A 12860-nucleotide genomic window follows, 5' to 3' on the forward strand; every position below is an offset into this window, starting at 1 on the left:
GAAACTAATCACGATCCACCACACCAAAATCCAAAGAGCAACGGAAGATATTCTAATTGATATAGGCTATAAAGGATTTGAATACAACTTTGCGATCTTCACCACGATTATGCAAACAATTTTATTTAAAATTTTTAATTATTACAATATAACAAAGAATGTCCAGCATTTGTGATTAAAAACAATCATCATTTGGAATGTGCAACAAAAATGCAATATTTACATAGCAATAACCTGAAAAGGACAATCTGCAAAATCTCATGATTGCTAGGTGGATATACTTAAATCAGTTTTTTATTATTATTAATTTAATTTCACAATTATGATGAAAAAATTATGGGTAACACTTTACAATAAAGTTTCATTAATTTATGAACTAACACAAACTATGATAAATACAATTGTTACAGTATTAATCTTTGTTAACATTTATTAATTAAAAAAAAGCTGTCCATTGTTTGTTCACGTTAGTTCACAGTGCATTAACTAATGTTAACAAACACAACATTTGAGTTTAATAATGTATCAGTAAACGTTGAAATTAAAATTAACTAAGATTATTAGTGATAATGAAACCTTATTGTAAAGTGTTGTCAAAAAATAACAAAGTTAATACATTTATATTTCTTGTGTGAGATGGTCAACAACTCACCGCAGTGTAAATAGTGCATGGTTCAGTGTGAAAAAAAATATTAAAATGTGTGTTTGATTGATTGATGAGTATAACTTGAGTGCAGTTTACTTATTCAATCATATTTGTGTTAAATCTCTCCATCTATATAGTCTAGTATGATATTTCATTTGTGTCTTCATTAAAAAACAAAACACTGATTCTCTTCTGGTTGCAATGGGGGAATTTCCAGTTCATCATAATTGTATAGTAGGTCATTTAAAATGATAATATAATTTTGTTCTGTCAAGTGGACAGTTTCTCTGTAAACAGTATTTGTGGTCAGTGGCATCATTGTCGGTCACTCCACTGCATGTTCGTAATGTCCACACACCACCCCAACGTCCTCGTCATGAGAGCAGTTGTTTTTGCCCAGTTTGGCGTGTTTGCAGTGTAACAGAGTCCGCTCCGTGCCTTCGCACTCGACGTCGTCCAGCAGGATCCTGACGCCGCCGGCTCCCGGCCCGAGTTCTGCTCTCTTCGCCACGCGCTCCACCACGGGGAATCCCAGCTGCCGGCAGACGACCGCCGCGGCCTGCGAGTTAAACATGTCGTCGCACACCGTTCCCCACTCGCCACGCACGAAGATCTCGACCCGGCCGCGGTCCTTCAACCCGTCGGCGCTGACCAGCCTCACTGTCCCGGAGCGGGGCCGACCCCTGCGCTCGCCTTTCCTCCTGGGCTTCCCTCGACCTCGTTTCCCAGGTCTGCTTGTCTGGGTCTTTGCGGTGGGTTTGGGTTTTGGTGCCGGCGTCCAGTACGACGGCCTAGCGGTGGGGTTTGGTGCCGGGGTCCAGTACGAGGGCCTAGCGGGGGTTTTGGGTTTTGGTGCCGGGGTCCAGTACGAGGGCCTGGCGGTGGGTTTGGGTGCCGGGGTCCAGTACGAGGGCCTAGCGGGGGTTTTGGGTTTTGGTGCCGGGGTCCAGTACGAGGGCCTGGCGGTGGGTTTGGGTGCCGGGGTCCAGTACGAGGGCCTGGCGGTGGGTTTGGGTGCCGGGGTCGAGTACGAGGGCCTAGCGGGGGTCAGTGACCGAGGGGTCGTGTGGAGAGCACGCGGACGAGGCGTAGAGTGGCGGACTGGAGGCGTCCTGCGAGTTGGCGCTTGTGGTGCTCGCGGCCGCGGGGTTGAACTGGGTCTGGTCGGTTTGGGTTTGGGAACGGCAGTCGTTGAGGGTTTTTTGTTAATCACAAACTCTGTGGAACAAATCAAACAGAGTCAGAAAACTAGCAGAACAATCAGCCTTTCTAGTGCTTGCAATTGCGATTGCTGTGCTTGTTTGTAGGGCTGCACAATTTGGCCAGATTTTTGTGATTATCAATATTGTTATATACAAAAATATATATTTTATATGATAATAAGGCAAGGCAAGTTTATTTATACAGCACATTTCATACACTATGGTAATTCAAACACAGTGCTGCGCTTCAGTGTGAAACACGCAGCGCATTCATTTCATTCAATCGCAGCCTTCGCGATTTGATAATCCATATGCACTTAGCCATATCACAATTTTGGTTTTATTTTTCTTAATCGTGCAGCCCTACTCAAATCTCACGTCTTCAATGGGAAGTAGGAGTGTGTATTACCTTCTTTAGGACTGAAATGAATCAGTTTGCCCTTGATGTTGACTGGAGTGGGCTTAAAGCTGCATTTGCCTGGAGGGGCCCTCCTAAATAGTGAAGAAAATGTCCAACTGTTTATTTCACAGCTTTTAACAGTAAGTACAAAACATACCTTACACCCAGGGCCTAAAACTAGCTTTATGCCCAGTGACTGAAGAAAATTTGAATTTTTCATTAAACTGTTCTTGCAAAACAAGGCAGTTAGATCACACTCTATTTCCATTTCAATACCAAAGCTAAAAATACTACCCTAACTAAACATTATTAAAGACAACAGTAGTTTTCAGGTGGAGACATTTAATAAAGTAATCAAATGGAAAATAACACTGCATAGTCTTCATACATAAACATAGATTAATCCTTATTAAAGGTACAAAAGTTATTCAGTCAAGATCAGTGAATGATTTTGTTACTTTGCCTTTTGTTGTTTGATAAACATTAAAAATACATTATATTATTATAAATTACAAATATACAAATTACCTAATATTAGGCTGCTGTCACTTTAAGACTAATGCACAGATCCAATACACTGATACTGGTATACATCTCTCTCCACTGTTTACGTTTATTTAAGCCATAACCGGTTATGTTTACTTGGATAGTTGCAGAGACGGGCATTTTTGAGACATTTTTTGTGAATTTGTCCGTCCAAGAGCAAGAAGACGTGAAATAGAGCTCAGTATTAGCTCAGTATTTGCGCACACAAAACTTTCAAATTGAGTTATTTTTCCCCGTCTTCTTGAATATTTGAATGGCCGAGACTTAAACTCTTGTGACGATGCAGCGCTGGCCTGTTAATGGTCCTGAACGATCTTCATGTTTGTTTTACTGTTATGTTTTCACAACATTGCATTGTTAGAATTCATACAAATATTACCGGCCAACTGGCGATTAACGTCATTTATATAATCGCCAACACCTGTTTTATTATTCGCATTTGGCACTTGGCGATTGTTAATTTTAGGCCCTAGTTACACACATTTTATTTTGTGCAAGCTATTCTTTTAATATTACCCCTAACACTATCACTATATTTTTATTTATTAATTTATTTTGAAATATGCTAAGAGGCATATTGGTATAATCAATATAGAAAATCAGATGAGGCAGGGGAGGAGGTTGTTTTTTCTACAGCTCTGCATTACCATCATACTTCTAGTAAATTCAGTATAAAACCCCTAACTGTGAAGTTTTATTAAGTGGATGTTAACAGAACTGAATCCCCTGTCTGTGTCAGTATCAATACAGTGTGTGTACCTTGAGGGATCCACTATCTTATACACCACTCCGGCTCTGGCCGTGGCACTCGCCGCTCCCGTCGCAAGGAAGTACAGCTCGCCTGAAACACACACACACACACACACACACACACACACACACACACACACACACACACACACACACACACACACACACACACACACTCTTAGGAAAATAACGGTTCGATGAGGTTCCAGAACCCTCAATTTTAAAGAGTCCTTTATGCCAAAAAGTTTCTATATATATAAGGAGAAATGTCTTAAATGACTGCATAATACTTCCATGTTTAATGGTTTATTAAAAAAAAATTATACTGATAAAGTACACTCTAAAAAACCCAACGGCTGGGTTTGTCCATATTTTACCCAAAATTGGGTTGAAACAACCCAGCATTTTTTAGTGTATGTTTACGAGCTCTCTAATTCATAAACTTGAATTAAACGAAACATTATTAAAACTAAATCCATAAAAGGATCCCATGGTGAACCCCTGTATGGTTCTATAGTGCAACAGTTCTCAACCCCTTTTTTAGTGGAGCTGGTTTCCGAAATAATTTTTTCTATTAATTTTTCCAATAGGGACTTTCGTTAAAGAGTTATAAGCCATGAATCAAGCCAACCAGGGACGAGGTGAATCACAACCTTACAAACTTTGATTTGAATAAACAAAAATGTGAAGATCGGAACAAAATGACAAAGGTGCAAGACTGTGTACTTAAAATTATTTAAAATTATTTAGAAATGTTGATTGTATTGAAAAATATGGATATGTACTATATACAAACATTTTGAATGTAGAGAGATCGACTCATTACATAATTCGAAACACTTTACAATAGCCTAATAACTATTTGGCAGCTTTTTCCGACTCCGATTGGTGTAATTTTCTGTACACCATCATGGGTAATGTTAGCCTGGCTCCGCCCTCCTACGTGCTTCTGCTCAATTTTCATTTTCCTTCAGTACTACGTCTGGGCTTGTGGTGTATTCTTGGGTTTTCTCCGGTCAATTTTTTACCGGTCCAATCAGTGAACAGAGGGAGTGGCTGAGAACGATGACGTTGAGGTTGTGCGCTAGTTTGAGTCGTCATACGTCACGACCAAGCGTTAGCGATTGGTTATGGCAGATCCAGAGTGACTCTGGGCAGATCCAATAGTTTTAAACTTCAACAGAGTACCGCCTACAAGGAAGTTAACGCTTGTCAATGGAGAGAGGCTAAGCTGTATGTCAATGTCAAGGAAGGATCCTCGGAAGCCAGAATGTCGAGGATGCTACGTCATCGACATCCGTCCAGTCCTTCGTTTGGAAAATGTATCAGGAAAGGATGCATATGTGTATCCTTCGCGCTCCCAAATCACCCACAATCCTATGCGCGCAGCTTTGCTATCTTGTTAAAAAAAAGTGGGACAATTTAAAAACCAAGTACAAGGTGGGAGAAAAGTATAGAAATAATTGTTTATGCACATTTGATGCATGAATTATGATAACCTCAGTCAGGATTTTTTTTCCTATGTGTTTTTATTGCTCCTAGGGCATGAAAAACAAAATTTGATTAGATTTTTTTTTTTTCCACAGAGATTTTCAGATGTCCACTTGAGTTCAATTGTACAGCTACTAAATCAGTAGCACTTCCATTTCTGCGCCGAAAGCGGACCTTTTCACTGGCGTAACGACGCAATGACGTGCACTTGCTAGCCTGATCCATGTACGTGTTCTCCGAATGCTAAAGAGGAACCTCGCCTCTGAAGAAAATGACCTGGAAGGACCAGTCCTGCCAAGGTAGTATCCTTGACATTGATAAACAGCAAGACTCTCTGTACAAATGAAATGTACGAGAGTCTGGTAGAACCAGGCTAGGGTAATGTAGTTATCACCAGGAATTCTGCTGAAATAATGCAGAAGCAAATATAACATCGATGAATAACCTTGTAGCTTACAGCAGGTCTTTACACAGACTTTAATGGTTTATAAGTTATCGTTAAAAATCAATGTCCCTGTGGAGAAAATTAATGGAGCTTTTACTTCCGGAGCCCCACTGTTGCACTCGAACCTTTTCTTCTAATAATTGATATTGATGACTGTATATTGGAGAAAATGTAAATCCTAAAAATAGTCACACGCAGAGCTGCTCTCAAGTTACCTGCCTCATCTTCGCCAAATGATATGATATACTTGTAGTAGCTGTTTATAAGTTTAGGGAAACTGCACGTTTTGTCAGCGCCCATACAAATCTCCTTATAGGTCCATTTTCCCGTCTCAGTGTTTTCCTTTAGGGACATCAGGCGCCTGGGATGCATATAATGGGAGAAGTCTGATTTATTCAGTGCATAGTAATCATACAAACAGTGAAATAAATCAGCCATCATGGGAAAGTAGCATGCACTAGTCTTGTGTTGATATTCTTGTTGATATTTTATTATATTGGACTATCAAGTACTAGAGAAAACATACGTACCCACTCATAAAATCCCCAAAGATATACAGACCATTCAGATTGGGCATCTGGCAGCCTCTGTAGATGTAGCCGCCAGTTACAGACTTGCCGATTTTATGTGGGTAAGCAAATATCGGAAGGATATCATCTATGGAAAAGGTCAAATACAGATATTGTTCTCTCATATACTCTTCAAAACTCAACTGGAACCAACAGCAGCTTGTGAAAACTGGAGCTGTATTCATACAAATCTTTAAAATAAATGAAGAAAGGATAACTATATAAGAAAATAGTTTTCAAATATTTTCTTCAGAAGAGATTTATTTAATGAGAATAAAATGACAGGCTTTAATGTTGTCTGACTATATACTAGCCTACATGTAAGATTAGCTTGTCCAATACAACAAATTCATTACTTCAACATTTGTAAAGTGCACAAAATGTATTAAATTACTGTAACCATCAGAATTTTCTGAGTTACCTTGTAATTTGACATGAAGAAATATAAAATACTAAAACTAAAACTAAATGGTTGCACTTTATTTTACAGTATGAGTAGTTACAGTGTACTTACCTAAGAAAGTACTGGGTAATATAAGGTAACGTACTCGTTACATAACGTCGGTTCCCTGAGATGCGGGAACGAGAACTGCGTCGCTAGACACTGTTATGGGGAAAACTCCTATTTCTACGAATTCTGAAGCCTTTTTAATTACGCAGTGAAACTGCACGGCCATTGGTTCGTGCAGAGTAATAAAACAAACCAATGGCGAGGCAGCTGCACGAGCGTATGGCAGAGAAGCCCGCCAGAGAGCGGCAATTTGGGCATCTGGCTATAAAAGCAGGCGATCTGGCATTGGATACTCAGGTTAAATTCGACTGAAGCGAGGAACTGAGAGTCGTGCAACAATATAGCACGGCCTGAAACGCAGTACTCGTTCCTGTATCTCAGGGAACCGAGGTTACGTAGTAACCGAGTACGTTCCCTTTCGATACTCGTACTGCGTCGCTAGACGCTGTTAGGGGGAAGCAATACAATCACGCTGTGCTATGGCTGCAGATCGACTATAATGATATACTTGGCCTTAAGCCCTAGCAGAGCCTAGAGCAGGGGTCACCAAACTCGGTCCTGGAGGGCAGCTGTCCTGCAGAGTTTAGCTCCAACCCCAAATAAACACACCTGAACCAGCTAATCAAGGTCTCACTAGGCATACTAGAAACTTTCAGGCAGGTGTGTTGAACCTGGTTGGAGCTAAACTCTGCAGGACAACGGCCCTCCAGGACCAAGTTTGGTGACCCCTGGCCAAAAGGAACCAAGACATAATAGGGAATACTCATTTCGCTGAGGCCTAGGAACGTAAACCAGGAAGAACTCATTGGGCCCTATTTTAACGATCTGAAACGCAAGTATCAAATGCGTAAAGCAAGTAACTTTGTGGGCGGATCCCGGGCGCTGTTGCTATTATACCGGCGGGATAAACGACTCTTGCACCCGATGCAAATCTAAAATGTGTTGGTCTGAAGTCGCTTCATTAATCATAGGTGTGGTTTGGGCGTAACGTGAAATAAACCAATCAGAGCGTCCTCTCACATTCCCTTTAAGAGCCGGCGCGCTTGTTCCACGGCGGATTGCTATTATAACGGTGGATTTGCCGGCGCACGCCAGGAGCGGTTCACAGCCGAGGAGGCCGACGTTCTTGTCAGGGCCGTAAAACACAGAGAAGTGACATTGTATGAGGATGATGGAGAAACCCACCCAAATTAGCTTCGGTTAAACAGGCGTATAATAATTTGGGTAAATGTGTAAGCTAGATTTATTTTTTCACATCTTCATGGACACAACAATGATTTCCCTCATGTGTTAATATGTTTCCTTGTAATAATGTATGATTTGCAAAAATGAAAACTGCTGCGTCTGTGTAGATTAGAGAATCAAAATGCATGTGTTGTTCACACGCTACATAATGGCCATTTTCCTGGTCAGTGGCGGAATTGTTTTCTGGAACTGCAAAATAGCACCAGGGAACGTTTGCGCCTGAACACGCTCCTCTTTTCACTGAACCGCCTCCCAAGCGCAAGTTCATTCCCTAATTTACCGACGTGCGGCTGTGGAGGGAAAAGCCCGCTGTGCGCGAGTGCAAAATAGGAATGATACATGCGTCGGTGCACAAAGTCAATTGCGGTGGGTGCAAGATAAGGCCCATAGAGGTCGATCCTGCCCTAGACAATCGTTCCAAGAGCACCTGTTTGGCCTAGGCACTAGAAGGGCCAAGAGCTGGTTAGGTAAGAGAAGGCAATAGCCTGTTACCTGTAGCCCAGACCCTGATCGGAGCCACGCAGGGACTTCTAGGTTGTAGAACCTGGTAAATGTGGACGGCGAGGACCAGTAGGATATCACCAATGGAGACACCACTGGACCAGGCTTAGGACGAGGCCATGTCTCGAGCTCTTGCATTGTATGACCGTTGAGGAGTAGGCTAGTGCAATTGCGTCCACTGTGCATCTGGATATCCTCTGCTTTGTGACTGGATGGCCTTTGGTGCGGCCTCCAAAGCATACAAAAAGCTGTTCCGCGTGTCTAAAAGAGGCGAAGCCTCTATGTTCTCCAAGCAGAGTAGAGTAAATGCAGCTCTCGTTCATCCGCGGAGGGAGGAAGTGCTGAGAGGGAAATGACCTGTGCTCTGAACGGAGTCGAGGCGCAGAGCGGCGGGATCGGCGCTGATTCGGCTGGATCCGCTGCTTTGCTGATCAAACGCTTTAAACAAAGGGAGACATATTGGATATATTCCTTGAGGGCCACTAGTCATCCAGGTCTCAATGAAGATTTTGACCTTTTACCTTTTTTGTAATTGTTGTGTCTCAAATAGGGACAGTGTATTGCTGTTCGTGAATTATGAATAGTCTTTGAATCCAATGCCCATTTTTTGTTCATGTTGTTTTAGAACCATCTTGACTATGAAATTAGAATTAACTAGCCTATTCACATGTATTGACTTTTGGTGCATATTGTGTGGAGTACACTAGATGTTTGTTGTGTCACTCCTATTTTTCCACTTGGAGAGCTCTTATTTTGCCTTGTATTTGCATGGTTTAACCTCTAGCATTAGACATGACCTGAACTATTGCCTGTAGTGGCCAAACAAGTGTGTTGCAAGTGCCAGAGTGGCACACCTGAAATCAATGCAACTATAAGTATTGCTTGATTCTGTCTGTTACCAACACCCTTATGAAGGCCAGTGGGCCAATACGCGTTGGTCTTTTAATGGTTTAGCCCCCCAAAAAATAATAAAGGCTTTTTAACTTTTGCATCCTGAGTGCCTGGACTTGGATTTTTTTCCAATTCTTTTTTATCAACGGCGCGAAGGCTTGAATCATCGGAGTATCAGCAAAGAGAAGTGTCGTTGCTGAAGGAGAATTGATCTGAGTATCCAAAGCCAGATCGCCTGATTTTATAGCCAGATGCCCAAATTGGCGCACTCTGGCGGGCTTCTCTGCCATACGCTCGCGCAGAACCGCTGCCTCGCCATTGGTTAGTTTTATTACTCTGCACGAACCAATGGCCGTGCCGTTTCAATGCGTAATTAAAAAGGCTTCAGAATTCGGGGAAAAATTAGTTTTCCCCATAACAGTGTCTAGCGACGCAGTACGGGTAAGGTATCGAAAGGGAACAACATGCGTTAAGGTTCGGTTTAGGGGTAGGTTCAGGGTTAGTACCTATAGTTATTACCGTACTCAGTTATTGTAATTACTGTAATACGTACATACATACAGTATGTTCGGGAATAAAGTGCTACCGCAATAATAATATTTGAAACCCAATAAATTCATTAAACATATTTCCTTTTGAGGTTCATGACATGGACGACCGAAATTTAAAATTATGTCATTCCAAACCCGTAAGACTAGAGATCATTAGAAAACTAATCCGAATAAAGTGGTTTAGTCCATATTTTCTGAAGAGACACGATCGCTTTTTTTGATGAACAGATTTAATTTAGGCTTTTATTCACATAAACATTCATCCATCAACTCATCAGTTGTGGTAAATTGAAGCTCAAGCATGAACCAATGAGGTTCATTCTCATGTTATGCAGCATGTTTGAGTTTCTGTTTATGTTCGATGCATTAGATAGATGCATTATTAGTTAATTAGTCAAATAAAGCCTGTAGCTGTAGTTTGCCAAATAATTTAGTCAGATATGTGTGCACCCCAGTGCCCCCATAATAACTAGTGTCCTCATGGACCAGGTTTCTGTCATTGCATTGTATTTAAAAAATATACAATATTATCCTCATATTTTGATGGTTTAATTGAACTTGTAGGGTTATAGAGAGCCTAAGTCCCGCCCCTCCGCTTCCGGCTCATGGGACCTTATTCCGGAAAAAATATGTATGGTAGTCAATGCGAGAGACAACTTATCTTTTTATTCCGTCCGAACTGTGCCCTGAATTACACATATGATGATTGTGTTAACAGCGCAAGGTTGTGGGTTCGATCCCAGGGGATTGCACATACCTATGTATAAATGTATAGGATAATGCAATGTAAGTCACTTTGGATAAAAGCGTCTGCCAAATGCATAAATGTAAATATAAATGTAAATGTAAAACAGAAGAGTAACGTTTAGTTTTATTATTTTCACAGTCTTTACCTCAGCAGTTTTACATCAAACTGTGACTTTATTGACTTTAAAATGTATCTTTTAAATTGACAAACGTCATATGTGTAATTCAGGGCACAATTCAATCGAGATCAAAATATTTGTTGTCTCTCGCCATTGACTACCATACAATATTTTTCCGAAATAAGGTCCCATGGTCCACCGGAAGGGGAGGGGCTTATGCTCTCTATTAAGAACAAATTGTCCTCCCTGTAAATCACCTTTGGCCACTACTGTACATGCTAAAATTAAATTTGAAAATGTAAAGACTTGCTTACTGAGTGACGAGTTGGAGCACAGTTTGTTGTCGTAACAGGAGAAGCCTTCTTTTGCCCTCCATCCATAGTTCCCTCCATTTTCGATCAGATCCACTTCCTCATATTTATTCTGCCCAACATCCCCGCAAAACATTCGGCCCCGGCCCTGGCCGCTGGCTGGATCGCCCCTGTCGACTGAACATCTCCACATGTTCCTCACACCGTAGGCGTAGATCTCTGGCCTCGAGCCGCTCTCTCCTACAAAAGGATTGTCTGACGGGATACTGTAGGGGGCGCCGTGATCGTTGTTGTCTACGTCGATCCGCAGGGCTTTGCCTAGAAGAGTGGACCTGTAACATCACAGTGTTTGTTTTTACTTGAGATAAGCATTTGTGTTTTACAAGAAGAGTTTGTATAAGATTAAAGTAATACAAATTATTGATCCCATACGAGTAAGACTATAGTAGTTTAAAGGGGCTATGTGGAGTTTTCAGCGGTGATGTTTCAGATTGCAACCAATACGTTTACAAGCGGAATGGATTAATTTTAGTGAATCCCATTAGATTCATTCATTGGATTCATACATTTCTTCTAAAATAAATAAAAATGGATTCATTTTAGTAGAAAAACTCCACATAGCACCTTTAAACCTGCCCTGTAAACATTTGCACCGTCTGCGGATCATTTTCTCTCTCAAACGCATCCTTGCTAAACTCATGCTAGGACTCACATCCCACAATGCCGTATGTCAATATTGACACTGGCATGGGCTTGAACCGTCTGTGAAGAGGCTCATTTTCCTGTGAAAACAACTAAAGCTTCTCCTGGCTTAGATCTGTCCTTCATTCAATGTATATTTCTTTCTGCTTTGTTATGTTTCTGTTATTTTTGTCTAATTATTAGATTAGTTATTTATTGGATTAGATTTATTGATTATTATGTTAATACCAATCAAATTCAGACCAGGGTCATTATTTATTACTAAAACTGCAACCAAAAAAAAAGTATTCGCCCTTTTTGTATAGGCCTCATGATATTGTATATTCAATTTATATATATTCAATTCATCATATGTTTATTCATTGTATATGTATACATGTATATGTGTGTGTGTGTGAGTGTGTATATACTGTATATATATATATATATTATATATATATATATATATTTATAAAAGGAAAATTTAAACTTTTTTTTATTTCTGCTGGTTGCCAAAGAAACATTTTTCAACTTGATGTTCTAAGATAACTAAGATAATAAAAATTAATAAAAACTGTATAAATATTTTAAAAATGAAAATTACAAAAGCACACACAATTTCTAAACTTTTAACTTAAATGAAAATGAAAACAGAATATTGAAATAAAATTAAAATAAATAAATATAAATACAAAAACCAATAATAAATATGAATAAAAATATCGGGGATACAAACATGATATACTGCTTCAGATATAAATAAATAAATCCATAAATAAATATATAGATGTAAAACTTGCAAGAGGCATCTGTTCAGACATAGCACGTCATGTAAACAATAAAAAAAAATCATCCATATGATTAGTATATTGATCACATGCATTGTGATTATATTAAAAGCAGGCTTTGCAAAGAGGCTTTTATTTAAATATTTAAATTTACTGCTTTACTCGCTTTATTTCTAGCTATTCAAAAGTCCTGACATGCATTCAAAAGTAACCAGAAATCAGAGCCCTTTTTATTATTTTATGAAGTCGCTGTGATTGCTGATAGTGTTTTATTCTACAAATAAATGAAACCTGCTTCGGGCTGGCATACAGTAAAAGCTTAGAGGCAATAATCTAGATCTTCTCACCACAGAAGGTTGATATGAAGCTGAAGACTAAGCTTTTTAATAACTACGCAGCAATTCAACATGTAGTGTCAATATAGTAGAAGCCAGTGCTTCTCTGTTAGTCATCGACACCAGGACTC

At 40.1% G+C, this 12860-nt stretch overlaps 1 protein-coding gene across 1 annotated transcript in view; it reads right to left on the reverse strand.

Annotated features, from left to right (window-relative positions):
* Window positions 1–99: 99 nt before the first annotated feature.
* Window positions 100–12860, reverse strand: part of LOC307003420 (HHIP-like protein 1) — a 22958-nt gene continuing 10197 nt past the window's right edge. The window contains exons 4-9 of the mRNA XM_079621783.1: window positions 10929–11257; window positions 6011–6137; window positions 5696–5841; window positions 3554–3635; window positions 2258–2340; window positions 100–1864 (exon numbers count right to left, since the gene is read on the reverse strand). Coding sequence (XP_079477909.1) covers window positions 972–1864; window positions 2258–2340; window positions 3554–3635; window positions 5696–5841; window positions 6011–6137; window positions 10929–11257 — 1660 coding nt within the window. The 3' untranslated portion in view covers window positions 100–971. The remainder of the gene's footprint in view (window positions 1865–2257; window positions 2341–3553; window positions 3636–5695; window positions 5842–6010; window positions 6138–10928; window positions 11258–12860) is intronic.

The sequence above is a fragment of the Phoxinus phoxinus genome (assembly GCF_949152265.1).
Source record: "Phoxinus phoxinus genome assembly, chromosome: 8".
NCBI classification, from domain to species: domain Eukaryota; kingdom Metazoa; phylum Chordata; class Actinopteri; order Cypriniformes; family Leuciscidae; genus Phoxinus; species Phoxinus phoxinus.